At 43.7% G+C, this 15000-nt stretch overlaps 1 protein-coding gene across 3 annotated transcripts in view; it reads left to right on the forward strand.

Moving 5' to 3' along the window:
- The window catches only part of syne1b (spectrin repeat containing, nuclear envelope 1b), a 168805-nt gene that overhangs the window by 136478 nt on the left and 17327 nt on the right, over positions 1 to 15000 (forward strand). For 2 of the 3 annotated variants that reach the window (XM_058057499.1, XM_058057500.1), the window contains exons 1-16: positions 42 to 254; positions 2804 to 2950; positions 3026 to 3180; positions 5200 to 5347; positions 5425 to 5519; positions 5597 to 5831; positions 5900 to 6094; positions 7489 to 7614; positions 7680 to 7835; positions 7983 to 8141; positions 12073 to 12239; positions 12301 to 12463; positions 12555 to 12742; positions 12809 to 12959; positions 13029 to 13211; positions 13279 to 13416. In XM_058057499.1, the coding sequence (XP_057913482.1) occupies positions 66 to 254; positions 2804 to 2950; positions 3026 to 3180; positions 5200 to 5347; positions 5425 to 5519; positions 5597 to 5831; positions 5900 to 6094; positions 7489 to 7614; positions 7680 to 7835; positions 7983 to 8141; positions 12073 to 12239; positions 12301 to 12463; positions 12555 to 12742; positions 12809 to 12959; positions 13029 to 13211; positions 13279 to 13416 (2595 nt within the window). In that variant the 5' untranslated portion in view covers positions 42 to 65. Of the gene's footprint in view, positions 1 to 41; positions 255 to 2803; positions 2951 to 3025; positions 3181 to 5199; positions 5348 to 5424; positions 5520 to 5596; positions 5832 to 5899; positions 6095 to 7488; positions 7615 to 7679; positions 7836 to 7982; positions 8142 to 12072; positions 12240 to 12300; positions 12464 to 12554; positions 12743 to 12808; positions 12960 to 13028; positions 13212 to 13278; positions 13417 to 15000 lie in introns of those variants that run through there. The other variant, XM_058057501.1, reaches the window with a different exon arrangement.

Here is a 15000-nt window from a genome sequence, read left to right on the forward strand (position 1 = left end):
CGTGCCTTGTAAACGTTTTTTTTTTTGGGGGGGGCGTTGTGTTGTAAAAACGGCTATGTGCATCCATGCAGGAGGTTCTGCGCTCCCACGCGCCGGTGCAGGCCTCCCTGCAGGTTCTCCAAGAACTGGGACATCAGCTGAAGCAGCAGGTGGACACCTCAGCAGCAGCCACCGTTCAGTCTGATCATCTGGCGCTTTCCCAGCGGCTAGCGGCTGTGGAACAAGCGCTGACCAGACAACTCATCACCCTGCAGGTGGACAATGTTTGGAAGGAAAATATATACATATACATATACTACATATACATATACCTTCATTGTATTCAGAAATAAATAGTATTTTTACTTCACATCTGGAAAACAGTTGCATTGCAGCATATTATGCACTGTTGGGAGTATTTGACTACAGTGACTCTTAACAAAGTACTCAAGCAGCATATAATGTACTGCCTTTCAGCAGTATCAAAAAAAAATACTCCTACGTCTACTGTATTTATGTACAGTGAGGTATGGCACCAAGCAGCATGACTTGCACTACCTTGACTATTCCGGCATCTTCCAAAGAATACTATAAGAGTATTTTTTTACACAGCGAGGCATAGCAGCCTATCATGCGCTATTGTAACAATTCCAGCATCATCAAAGTACTCCTATGAGTATTTGTGTTCAGCGAGGCATAGCCGTACGCAGCATATCATGCACTGCCATCTAGCATCGTTCGTGTACTCCTTTGTGTATTTATGCTCAGTGAGGTATAGCAGCATGTCATACACTATTGGAACAAATCCAGCATCATCAAAGTACTTCTATGAGTATTTGTGTTCAGCAAGGCATACCCATAAATAGCATATCATGCACCGCTGTTCGGCATCATCAAGTACTCCTTTGAGTATTTGTGTTCAGCAAGGCATACCCATAAATAGCATATCATGCACCGCTGTTCGGCATCATCAAGTACTTCTATGAGTATTTGTGTTCAGCAAGGCATACCCATAAATAGCATATCATGCACCGCTGTTTGGCATCATCAAGTACTTCTATGAGTATTTGTGTTCAGTAAGGCATAGCTGTACGCAGCATATCATGCACCGCTGTTCCGCATACTCAAGTACTCTTATGAGTATTTGTGTTCAGCAAGGCATACCCATAAATAGCATATCATGCACCGCTGTTCCGCATAATCAAGTACTCCTATGAGTATTTGTGTTCAGCAAGGCATACCCATAAATAGCATATCATGCACCGATGTTCGGCATCATCAAGTACTCCTATGAGTATTTGTGTTCAGCAAGGCATACCCATAAATAGCTTATCATGCACCGCTGTTCGGCATCATCAAGTACTCCTATGAGTATTTGTGTTCAGCAAGGCATACCCATAAATAGTATATCATGCACCGATGTTCGGCATCATCAATGTACTTCTATGAGTATTTGTGTTCAGTAAGGCATAGCCATAAGCAGCATATCATGCACTGATGTTCGGCATCATCAAGTACTCCTTTGAGTATTTGTGTTCAGCAAGGCATACCCATAAATAGCATATCATGCACCGCTGTTCGGCATCATCAAGTACTCCTATGAGTATTTGTGTTCAGCAAGGCATACCCATAAATAGCATATCATGCACCGCTGTTCGGCATCATCAAGTACTCCTATGAGTATTTGTGTTCAGCAAGGCATACCCATAAATAGCATATCATGCACCGCTGTTCGGCATCATCAAGTACTCCTTTGAGTATTTGTGTTCAGCAAGGCATACCCATAAATAGCATATCATGCACCGCTGTTCGGCATCATCAAGTACTCCTTTGAGTATTTGTGTTCAGCAAGGCATACCCATAAATATCATATCATGCACCGCTGTTCGGCATCATCAAGTACTCCTTTGAGTATTTGTGTTCAGCAAGGCATACCCATAAATATCATATCATGCACCGCTGTTCGGCATCATCAAGTACTTCTATGAGTATTTGTGTTCAGCAAGGCATACCCATAAATAGCTTATCATGCACCGCTGTTCGGCATCATCAAGTACTCCTATGAGTATTTGTGTTCAGCAAGGCATACCCATAAATAGCATATCATGCACCGCTGTTCGGCATCATCAAGTACTCCTTTGAGTATTTGTGTTCAGCAAGGCATACCCATAAATAGCATATCATGCACCGCTGTTCGGCATCATCAAGTACTCCCATGAGTATTTGTTTTCAGTAAGGCATACCCATAAATATCATATCATGCACCGCTGTTCGGCATCATCAAGTACTCCTTTGAGTATTTGTGTTCAGCAAGGCATACCCATAAATAGCATATCATGCACCGCTGTTCGGCATCATCAAGTACTCCTATGAGTATTTGTGTTCAGCAAGGCATACCCATAAATAGCTTATCATGCACCGCTGTTCGGCATCATCAAGTACTTCTATGAGTATTTGTGTTCAGCAAGGCATAGTCATAAGCAGCATATCATGCATCGCTGTTCGGCATCATCAAGTACTCCTATGAGTATTTGTGTTCAGCAAGGCATACCCATAAATAGCATATCATGCACCGCTGTTCGGCATCATCAAGTACTCCTATGAGTATTTGTGTTCAGCAAGGCATAGCTGTACGCAGCATATCATGCACTGATGTTCAGCATCATCAAGTACTCCTATGAGTATTTGTGTTCAGCAAGGCATACCCATAAATAGCATATCATGCACCGCTGTTCGGCATCATCCGGTGTTCCTGAATGATTGACCTTCACAATGACAGAAAGCAAAGCGACGCCGACATCTGCGTCCTCTCTCTCTCCTCCAGACCGGCGTACACGACTATGAAACCTTCAACCACCAGCTGGACTCCCTCGTGAGCTGGGTGGTTGAAGCCGAGGAGGCCCTGAAGGTGCAAGACCCCAACGGCTCCACCGACCTGACCCTCATCAAGCAACGCATGCAGGAGCTAAAAGTCGGGAAACATTTTTTTGTTGTTTCTGCGAACTGTCCATGACGGACCAAACTAACCGGGGGTGTCTTTCTACAGAGACTCATGATGAACTTCAGCAGCATGGCCCCGGAGTTGGAACGACTCAATGAGCTCGGTTACCGACTCCCGCTCAACGATTCGGAGATTAAAAGCATGCAGAACCTGAACAGGAACTGGTCGGGGGCATCGGCGCAGACCACAGAGAGATTCAGGTTTGAAGATCATTTCTTGTGTCATCTTCTAAAATATACTTTCAATGGGACCTTTTATGCTCCTTCTTGGGGTCTCAAACTCAATTTACCTGGGGGGCCACTGGAGCTAGGGTCTGGTTCAAGGCTGGGCCGCATCAGGTTTTCCAAAAAAAAAACAACGCATTTATTAAAAACAGAAAAATATACAAACTTTTCGATTTTCTACAATAAAAGCTCTGATAAAACATTCCACTGTTCTCAAATATCTTACTTTTTATTTTTCTGCACAAAATAAGATGAAAAATAAATAAATAAAGAAAATCAATCAATCAGTAATAAATAAATATAATAATAATAATAAAAACTTAAGAAACCACATATAGTTGGTGGGTAGACAAATGATTTTTTTCAGATTAAAATGAACAAAGCATTATTAGAGCCCTGTAGACATGACAAAACACGACTATAGTCACATTTATACTCTTTTTATTTACAACATATTGCGCAACTGCAGGGTCTTGAGACACATGCTAACTCGCAAACTAGAGAGCTAGCGACCTAAACGGTAGCCTCCAAGTTATTTCCTTTCAACTTAAATAGCCAAAAACTTACCACTTCCACATGGATAGGGAGGATAACTATTAACAGTTATTTAACCTTTAACATGAATCATTCATTCATTCATTTTCTACCGCTTTTTCCTCACGAGGGTCGCGGGGGTGCTGGAGCCTATCCCAGCTGTCTTGGGGCGAGAGGCGGGGTACACCCCGGACTGGTCGCCACCCAATCACAGAGCACATATAGACAAACAACCATTCACACTCACATTCATACCTATGGAAAATTTGGAGTGGCTAATTAACCTAGCATGTTTTTGGAATGTGGGAGGAAACCGGAGTACCCGGAGAAAACCCACGCAGGCACAGGGAGAACATGCAAACTCCACACAGAGATGGCCGAGGGTGGGGATTGAACCCTGGTCTCCTAGCTGTGAGGTCTGCGCGCTAACCACTAGACCGCCGTGCCGCCCATAAATAAATATAATAATAATAATAAAAAGTTAAGAAACCACATATAGTTGGCGGGTAGACAAATGATTTTTTTCATATTAAAATGAACAAAGCATTATTAGAGCCCTGTAGACATGACAAAACACGACTATAGTCACATTTATACTTTTTTTATTTACAACATATTGCGCAACTGCAGGGTCTTGAGACACATGCTAACTCGCAAACTAGAGAGCTAGCGACCTAAACGGTAGCCTTCAAGTTATTTCCTTTCAACTTAAATAGCCAGAAACTTACCACTTCCACACGGATAGGGAGGATAACTATTAACAGTTATTTAACCTTTAACATGAATCATTCATTCATTCATTTTCTACCGCTTTTCCTCACAAGGGTCGCGGGGGTGCTGGAGCCTATCCCAGCTGTCTTGGGGCGAGAGGCGGGGTACACCCCGGACTGGTCGCCAGCCAATCACAGGGCACATATAGACAAACAACCATTCACACTCACATTCATACCTATGGACAATTTGGAGTCGCTAATTAACCTAGCATGTTTTTGGAATGTGGGAGGAAACCGGAGTACCCGGAGAAAACCCACGCATGCACGGGGAGAACATGCAAACTCCACACAGAGATGGCCGAGGGTGGGATTGAACCCTGGTCTCTTAGCTGTGAGGTCTGCGCGCTAACCACTCGACCGCCGTGCCGCTCGAACATGAATCAAATGTTATCATTTTTTCTGGGTACATGATACCATACAGCATCCATATCAAACTAACATTAAACTTTCATATCAAGGCGGGGGCCTCAAACTAGTGTCCTGCGGGCCACATTTGGCACACGGGCCGCATGTTTGAGACCCCTGCCTATACAGGATCACAAAAGTGAAAGTTACACAGGATAACCCGCACGGAAAGCTGTATTTCCGTTGGATTTCCAAGGAAAGCGACAGAATAAAATGAAAACCCGACAGTTTTGGACATCCAAGGAAAGATAAACGTTATGCGTTGTTGATGTTTTTGCTGCAGCAAACTGCAGTCCTTCCTGCTTCAGCAGCAGACCTTCTTGGAGAAGTGCGAGACGTGGATGGAGTTCTTGGTCCACACGGAGCAGAATCTAGCGGTGGAAATTTCTGGAAACTACCAGAGTTTGATGGAGCAGCAGAAGGCCCACGAGGTTGCAGTCCTTTCCCGATTTCCCCGCAGGTGTCTGCCTCCCGTCAATTTATTCCCGAATAATTCCTTGTCCTCCAGTTATTCCAGGCAGAGATGTTCAGCCGCCAGCAGATCCTCCACTCCATCATCAGTGATGGACAAAGGATGTTGGAGCAAGGTCAAGTGGATGACAGGTAGACGTCAATCTATTCCAATCTGGTCGTGTGAGCCATTGATCCAACGTTGTCTGGATTTTATTCCGAAATGTCAGGAATGAGTTCCACCTGAAGCTGGCTCTGCTGAGTAACCAGTGGCAGGGAGTGGTGCGGCGTGCCCAGCAGAGGCGGGGCATCATCGACAGCCTCATCCGCCAGTGGCAGCGCTACAGGGAGATGGTGGAGAAGCTGCGCAAATGGCTGCTGGAGATCTCCCGGCCTGCAGAGGGCCTTCGGCTCGGCACCGCTGTTCCTTTACAGCAAGCCCGCTCCATGCTGGACGCCGTCCAGGTTGGTGACAGGACCATTTTCACGCATTGACGGCGCACCTTCTAGTCAGTGATTCGTCTCCTGTACAGCTGAAGGAGAAGGTGCTCCAGCGCCAGCAAGGCAGCTACATTCTGACGGTGGAGGCTGGCAAACACCTCCTCCTGTCAGCAGACGCTCAGGCTGAGTTGGCCCTGCAGGCGGAGCTCACCGACATCCAGGAGCGATGGAAACACGCCAGCGCTTGTCTGGACGAGCAGAAGAAAGAACTCAGCACCTTGTTAAAGGTAGACCACGCGCACCGCCTTGGATTTTTATAGTTTTCATGTTATAATAATTATTATATTCTAAATATATCTATGGGTTAGCGCGCAGACCTCACAGCTAGGAGACCAGGGTTCAATTCCACCCTCGGGCATCTCTGTGTGGAGTTTGCATGTTCTCCCCGTGCATGCGTGGGTTTTCTCCGGGTACTCCGGTTTCCTCCCACATTCCAAAAACATGCTAGGTTAATTAGCCACTCCAAATTGTCCATAGGTATGAATGTGAGTGTGAATGGTTGTTTGTCTATATGTGCCCTGTGATTGGCTGGCCACCAGTCCAGGGTGTACCCCGCCTCTCGCCCCAAAGACAGCTGGGATAGGCTCCAGCAGCCCCGAGACCATTGTGAGGATAAACAGTAGAAAATGAATGAATGATTATTAGTACTACTACTAGTAGTAGTAGGCTAGTATTAGCCTGCTTATTGGCTTGCTTATTAGCCTGCTTTTGCCCTATTATATAAAATTTGTTAGACTTTTTTTTGTAAAAAAATAAAATAAAAAAAATGTAAAAAAAAAATGAAAAAATCTATAAAAAATATAAAATTATTTAGATGGGCTTAAGAAAAATTGTAAATAGGCTTAATGACACCACTGGCCCTTAGAAGTAAAAAAAAAAAAAACATGCTAGGTTAATTAGCCACTCCAAATTGCCCATAGGTATGAATGTGAGTGTGAATGGTTGTTTGTCTATATGTGGCCTGTGATTGGCTGGCCACCAGTCCAGGGTGTACCCCGCCTCTCGCCTCAAGACAGCTGGGATAGGCTCCAGCACCCACCGCGACCCTTGTGAGGATAAGCGGTAGAAAATGAATGAATGATTATTAATACTACTACTACTAGTAGTAGGCTAGTATTAGCCTGCTTTTGCCCCTATTATATAAAATTTGTTAGACTTTTTTTTTGTAAAAAAATTTTTAAAAATGTAAAAAAATTTATAAAAAATACCGAATTATTTAGAGGGGCTTAAGAACATTTTAAAATAGGCCTAATGACGCCACTGGCCCTTAGAAGTAAAAAAAAACAAAACATGCTAGGTTAATTAGCCACTCCAAATTGTCCATAGGTATGAATGTGAGTGTGAATGGTTGTTTGTCTATATGTGCCCTGTGATTGGCTGGCCACCAGTCCAGGGTGTACTCCGCCTCTCGCCCCAAGACAGCTGGGATAGGCTCCAGCAACCCTTGTGACCATGTCTAACTTATTGTGTGGAGATTTGTGGTAATAACGATAAAAGCCATCATCACTCGCAAGATGTTAATATTTCCCTGATCAGCTGATTGGAATGCTAACGCTAATGCCAAGTAGACGCTGTGTATGTGTTGAACTGCTACTTTTGCGCTACGTAACACCGACTCCAGGACTGGGACAGATGCGACAAAGGTATCGGTGGGTCTCTGGAAAAGCTTCGTGCCTTCAAGCGTCAGCTGTCGCAGCCTCTTCCCGATCACCATGACGACCTGCAGGCTGAGCAGATGCGTTGCAAGGTAGAGTCTGATGCCACATTTCTAGTCATCTTGTTTACTAGTTTAGGATCGTGTCCATGTTGCAGGACCTGGAGGGAACCATAGATGGCTGGACGGGAGATTTGTCCCACCTGACCGTTCTGAGGGAGTCGCTGTCGTGTTACATCAGCGCCGAGGACCTTAGCGTGCTGCAGGAGCGCATCGAGCTGCTGCATCGCATGTGGGACCAAATCTGCCAGCAGGTGACGCACCAGCTTTGATCTGACTCGCGTGCACCGAAACCTTGCACGCCGCATCCTGCGTGTGCTGCTCATACACTCCCACGCAGGAAGCGCACTCAACCACACGTTCATCGCTCGGCGGTCACAGCGTCTGCAATCTGTTTGCAGCTGTCCCTGCGTGCGCAGCAGGTGAGCGACAAGCTGAACGAGTGGAGCGTCTTCAGCGACAAGTACAAGGAGCTGTGCGAGTGGCTCACCGCCATGGAGAGCAAGGTGTCGCAAAACGGAGACATCAGCATCGAGGAGATGATCGAGCGGCTGCGCAAGGTAAAAAAACTAACTCCTCTCATAGAGGATCTTTGACTCGCGTTTTAGCAGTAGATCCTTCAAAATATAGGATCTTTGACTAGCGTTTTAGCAGTAGATCCTTCAAAATATAGGATCTTTGACTAGCGTTTTAGCAGTAGAGGAATCAAAATATAGGATCTTTGACTAGCGTTTTAGCAGTGGATCCTTCAAAATATAGGATCTTTGACTAGCGTTTTAGCAGTAGCAGAATCAAAATATTGGAGCACTCCTGTCATAGAGGATTTAGCAGTAGATCCTTCAAAATATAGGATCTTTGACTAACGTTTTAGCAGTAGATCCTTCAAAATATAGGATCTTTGACTCGCGTTTTAGCAGTGATCCTTCAAAATATAGGATCTTTGACTCGCGTTTTAGCAGTGGATCCTTCAAAATATAGGATCTTTGACTCGCGTTTTAGCAGTAGATCCTTCAAAATATAGGATCTTTGACTCGCGTTTTAGCAGTAGATCCTTCAAAATATAGGATCTTTGACTCGCGTTTTAGCAGTAGATCCTTCAAAATATAGGATCTTTGACTAGCGTTTTAGCAGTAGATCCTTCAAAATATAGGATCTTTGACTCGCGTTTTAGCAGTAGATCCTTCAAAATATAGGATCTTTGACTCGCGTTTTAGCAGTAGATCCTTCAAAATATAGGATCTTTGACTAGCGTTTTAGCAGTAGATCCTTCAAAATATAGGATCTTTGACTAGCGTTTTAGCAGTAGATCCTTCAAAATATAGGATCTTTGACTAGCGTTTTAGCAGTAGAGGAATCAAAATATTGGAGCACTCCTGTCATAGAGGATCTTTGACCAACATTTTAGCAGTAGATCCTTCAAAATATAGGATCTTTGACTCGCGTTTTAGCAGTAGAGGAATCAAAATATAGGATCTTTGACTAGCGTTTTAGCAGTAGAGGAATCAAAATATTGGAGCACCCCTGTCATAGCGGATTTAGCAGTCGATCCTTCAAAATATAGGATCTTTGACTAGCGTTTTAGCAGTAGAGAAATCAAAATATAGGATCTTTGACAAGCGTTTTAGCAGTAGAGAAATCAAAATATAGGATCTTTGACTCGCGTTTTAGCAGTAGATCCTTCAAAATATAGGATCTTTGACTCGCGTTTTAGCAGTGGATCCTTCAAAATATAGGATCTTTGACTCGCGTTTTAGCAGTAGATCCTTCAAAATATAGGATCTTTGACTCGCATTTTAGCAGTGGATCCTTCAAAATATAGGATCTTTGACTCGCGTTTTAGCAGTAGATCCTTCAAAATATAGGATCTTTGACTAGCGTTTTAGCAGTAGATCCTTCAAAATATAGGATCTTTGACTAGCGTTTTAGCAGTAGATCCTTCAAAATATAGGATCTTGGACTAGCGTTTTAGCAGTAGATCCTTCAAAATATAGGATCTTGGACTAGCGTTTTAGCAGTAGATCCTTCAAAATATAGGATCTTGGACTAGCGTTTTAGCAGTAGATCCTTCAAAATATAGGATCTTGGACTAGCGTTTTAGCAGTAGATCCTTCAAAATATAGGATCTTGGACTAGCGTTTTAGCAGTAGATCCTTCAAAATATAGGATCTTGGACTAGCGTTTTAGCAGTAGATCCTTCAAAATATAGGATCTTTGACTAGCGTTTCAGCAGTAGATCCTTCAAAATATAGGCTCTTTGATTAGCGTTTTAGCAGTAGAGGAATCAAAATATTGGAGCACTCCTGTCATAGAGGATTTAGCAGTAGATCCTTCAAAATATAGGATCTTTGACTGGCGTTTTAGCAGTAGATCCTTCAAAATATAGGATCTTGGACTAGCGTTTTAGCAGTAGATCCTTCAAAATATAGGATCTTTGACTAGCGTTTTAGCAGTAGATCCTTCAAAATATAGGATCTTTGACTAGCGTTTTAGCAGTAGAGGTATCAAAATATAGGATCTTTGACTAGTGTTTTAGCAGTAGAGGAATCAAAATATAGGATCTTTGACTAGCGTTTTAGCAGTAGAGGAATCAAAATATTGGAGCACTCCTGTCATAGAGGATTTAGCAGTAGATCATTCAAAATATAGGATCTTTGACTCGCGTTTTAGCAGTGGATCCTTCAAAATATAGGATCTTTGACTCGCGTTTTAGCAGTAGATCCTTCAAAATATAGGATCTTTGACTCGCATTTTAGCAGTGGATCCTTCAAAATATAGGATCTTTGACTCGCGTTTTAGCAGTAGATCCTTCAAAATATAGGATCTTTGACTAGCGTTTTAGCAGTAGATCCTTCAAAATATAGGATCTTTGACTAGCGTTTTAGCAGTAGATCCTTCAAAATATAGGATCTTGGACTAGCGTTTTAGCAGTAGATCCTTCAAAATATAGGATCTTGGACTAGCGTTTTAGCAGTAGATCCTTCAAAATATAGGATCTTGGACTAGCGTTTTAGCAGTAGATCCTTCAAAATATAGGATCTTGGACTAGCGTTTTAGCAGTAGATCCTTCAAAATATAGGATCTTGGACTAGCGTTTTAGCAGTAGATCCTTCAAAATATAGGATCTTGGACTAGCGTTTTAGCAGTAGATCCTTCAAAATATAGGATCTTTGACTAGCGTTTCAGCAGTAGATCCTTCAAAATATAGGCTCTTTGATTAGCGTTTTAGCAGTAGAGGAATCAAAATATTGGAGCACTCCTGTCATAGAGGATTTAGCAGTAGATCCTTCAAAATATAGGATCTTTGACTGGCGTTTTAGCAGTAGATCCTTCAAAATATAGGATCTTGGACTAGCGTTTTAGCAGTAGATCCTTCAAAATATAGGATCTTTGACTAGCGTTTTAGCAGTAGATCCTTCAAAATATAGGATCTTTGACTAGCGTTTTAGCAGTAGAGGTATCAAAATATAGGATCTTTGACTAGTGTTTTAGCAGTAGAGGAATCAAAATATAGGATCTTTGACTAGCGTTTTAGCAGTAGAGGAATCAAAATATTGGAGCACTCCTGTCATAGAGGATTTAGCAGTAGATCATTCAAAATATAGGATCTTTGACTAGCGTTTTAGCAGTAGATCCTTCAAAATATAGCATCTTTGACTAGCGTTTTAGCAGTAGATCCTTCAAAATATAGGATCTTTGACTAGCGTTTTAGCAGTAGATCCTTCAAAATATAGGATCTTTGACTAGCGTTTTAGCAGTAGATCCTTCAAAATATAGGATCTTGGACTAGCGTTTTAGCAGTAGATCCTTCAAAATATAGGATCTTGGACTAGCGTTTTAGCAGTAGATCCTTCAAAATATAGGATCTTTGACTAGCGTTTTAGCAGTAGATCCTTCAAAATATAGGACCTTTGACTAGCGTTTTAGCAGTAGAGGTATCAAAATATAGGATCTTTGACTAGTGTTCTAGCAGTAGAGGAATCAAAATATAGGATCTTTGACTAGCGTTTTAGCAGTAGAGGAATCAAAATATTGGAGCACTCCTGTCATAGAGGATTTAGCAGTAGATCATTCAAAATATAGGATCTTTGACTAGCGTTTTAGCAGTAGATCCTTCAAAATATAGCATCTTTGACTAGCGTTTTAGCAGTAGATCCTTCAAAATATAGGATCTTTGACTAGCGTTTTAGCAGTAGATCCTTCAAAATATAGGATCTTTGACTAGCGTTTTAGCAGTAGATCCTTCAAAATATAGGATCTTTGACTAGTGTTTTAGCAGTAGAGGAATCAAAATATTGGAGCACTCCTGTCATAGAGGATCTTTGACCAACGTTTTTGCAGTAAAGCTTTCAAAATAGCAGATCACTCAAAATCAGGGGCGTCGCTAGGTTCTGACAGGGGGCGGGGCCTACAGCCGTCGGCTTACTGTGATGTCACACAGAGAGCCAAATGATGAGATTTGTCTGCTCCCGGTCTTCTTCATGAACCCTTCAGGACTACCAGGAGGAGATCTCTGTGGCCGAGGAGAATAAGCTGCACCTCCACCAGCTGGGGGAGCGTCTGGCCCGAGCCAGCCACCCGGGAAAAGCTGCCGAAATGGAACACAAGCTGAGTAAAGTCAACGAGCGCTGGCAGCACCTCCTGGATCTCGTCCGCGCCCGGTGAGGACCTCAACGCCGAGTCCGATTCCATGCCGCTAACTTTGCAAATGTTTTCTATCAGGGTGAAGAAGCTGAGGGAAACTCTGGTGGCCGTGCAGCAGCTGGACAAGAACATGAGCAGCCTGCGTTCCTGGCTGGCCCACATGGAGACGGAGCTGTCCCGACCCATCGCCTACGACGCCTGTGACTTCCAAGACATTCAGCGCAAACTGGACGAGCAGCAGGTAGGCCGCGAGGTGGCTTGTTGCCGCACGGGGGTTACTGTTCCGGTTCCGGTTCCGGTGCGACCGTCTGCGTGTTCTTGTGCTCGCACAGGAGCTCCAGAGCGACATCGAGAAGCACAGCACGGGAGTGGCGTCGGTACTCAGTCTGTGCGAGGTGCTCCTGCACGACTGCGACGCCTGTGCCACCGACGCCGAGTGCGACTCCATCCAGCAGGCCACGCGTAGCCTGGACCGGCGCTGGAGGAGCATCTGCGCCTCCTCTGTGGAGAGGAGACTCAAGTAGGACGCAGTCAGATCCGCACGCAATCCGATCTCGTTTTCTCGCGCTCAACGTCTCTTTGTCAGGATCGAAGAAACGTGGCGTTTGTGGCAGAAATTCCTGGAGGACTTTTCACGCTTTGGGGAGTGGCTCGCCACCTCGGAGACGACGGCTGCGCTTCCGAACTCCTCCGGTGTTTTGTACACCGTAGCCAAGGAGGAACTTAAGAAGTTTGAGGTACATTCTGGAAAACACAATGTCGCATACTAGCATGCTAGCTATTCCGAAGTCCCATGTCTTCCACAGTCCTTCCAGAGGCAGGTCCACGAAAGCCTCACCCAGCTGGAGCTAATCAACAAGCAGTACCGCCGCCTGGCCAGAGAGAACCGCACCGACGCGTCCTGTCACCTGAAAGAGATGGCGCACAGCGCCAACCAGCGATGGGACAACCTGCAGAAGAGGGTGGCGTCCATCCTGCGCAGGCTCAAGGTGCATTTTGCCGCAACAAACGACGTGTTTGCTTCCACGTTACGCGTGTCTCCGCTTCCCTTTCCAGCACTTCATCAGCCAGAGGGAGGAGTTTGAGACGGCGAGGGACGCCATCCTGGTGTGGCTGACCGAGATGGACCTGCAGCTCACCAACATCGAGCACTTCTCCGAGTGCGACATCCAGGCCAAGATCAAGCAGCTGAGGGTAAGATGGTCGCTCCTTAATGGCTTGGTTGCGGTGTCACGCAGCCCTGCTTCAGTCCTGTGGGTGGTGCTGTTGAGCACCGCCATCTTCTGGCCCTGATGTGTCACTGCAGGAAGGTTGCTTCCAAAACCTTTTTTAGACGATAAGTCAGGGGTGTCAAACACGCGGCCCGCGGGCCAAATGTGGCCCGCAGGACACTAGTTTGAGGCCCCCGCCTTGATATGAAAGTTTGATATGGATTCTGTATGGTATCATGTACCCAGAAAAAATTATTACGTTTGATTCATGTTCATGTTAAAGGTTAAATAACTGTTAATAGTTATCCTCCCTATCCGTGTGGAAGTGGTAAGTTTTTTGGCTATTTAAGTTGAAAGGAAATAACTTGGAGGCTACCGTTTAGGTCGCTAGCTCTCTAGTTTGCGAGTTAGCATGTGTCTCAAGACCCTGCAGTTGCGCAATATGTTGTAAATAAAATAACTGTTAATAGTTATCCTCCCTATCCGTGTGGAAGTGGTAAGTTTTTTGGCTATTTAAGTTGAAAGGAAATAACTTGAAGGCTACCGTTTAGGTCGCTAGCTCTCTAGTTTGCGAGTTAGCATGTGTCTCGAGACCCTGCAGTTGCGCAATATGTTGTAAATAAAATAACTGTTAATAGTTATCCTCCCTATCCGTGTGGAAGTGGTAAGTTTTTGTCTATTTAAGTTGAAAGGAAATAACTTGAAGGCTACCGTTTAGGTCGCTAGCTCTCTAGTTTGCGAGTTAGCATGTGTCTCAAGACCCTGCAGTTGCGCAATATGTTGTAAATAAAATAACTGTTAATAGTTATCCTCCCTATCCGTGTGGAAGTGGTAAGTTTTTGGCTATTTAAGTTGAAAGGAAACAACTTGAAGGCTACCGTTTAGGTCGCTAGCTCTCTAGTTTGCGAGTTAGCATGTGTCTCAAGACCCTGCAGTTGCGCAATATGTTGTAAATAAAATAACTGTTAATAGTTATCCTCCCTATCCGTGTGGAAGTGGTAAGTTTTTGGCTATTTAAGTTGAAAGGAAATAACTTGAAGGCTACCGTTTAGGTCGCTAGCTCTCTAGTTTGCGAGTTAGCATGTGTCTCGAGACCCTGCAGTTGCGCAATATGTTGTAAATAAAATAACTGTTAATAGTTATCCTCCCTATCCGGGTGGAAGTGGTAAGTTTTTTGGCTATTTAAGTTGAAAGGAAATAACTTGAAGGCTACCGTTTAGGTCGCTAGCTCTCTAGTTTGCGAGTTAGCATGTGTCTCAAGACCCTGCAGTTGCGCAATATGTTGTAAATAAAAAGAGTATAAATGTGACTATAGTCGTGTTTTGTCATGTCTACAGGGCTCTAATAATGCTTTGTTCATTTTAATATGAAAAGAATCATTTGTCTACCCACCAACTATATGTGGTTTCTTACGTTTTTATTATTTGCCGTTTTATTATTATTATTATATTTATTTATTTATTACTGATTGATTGATTTTCTTTGATTTGTTTATTTATTTTTCATCTTATTTTGTGTAGAAAAATAAAAAGTAAGATATTTGAGAACAGTGGAATGTTTTATCAGA

The sequence above is a fragment of the Doryrhamphus excisus genome, chromosome 19, assembly GCF_030265055.1.
Source record: "Doryrhamphus excisus isolate RoL2022-K1 chromosome 19, RoL_Dexc_1.0, whole genome shotgun sequence".
NCBI classification, from domain to species: domain Eukaryota; kingdom Metazoa; phylum Chordata; class Actinopteri; order Syngnathiformes; family Syngnathidae; genus Doryrhamphus; species Doryrhamphus excisus.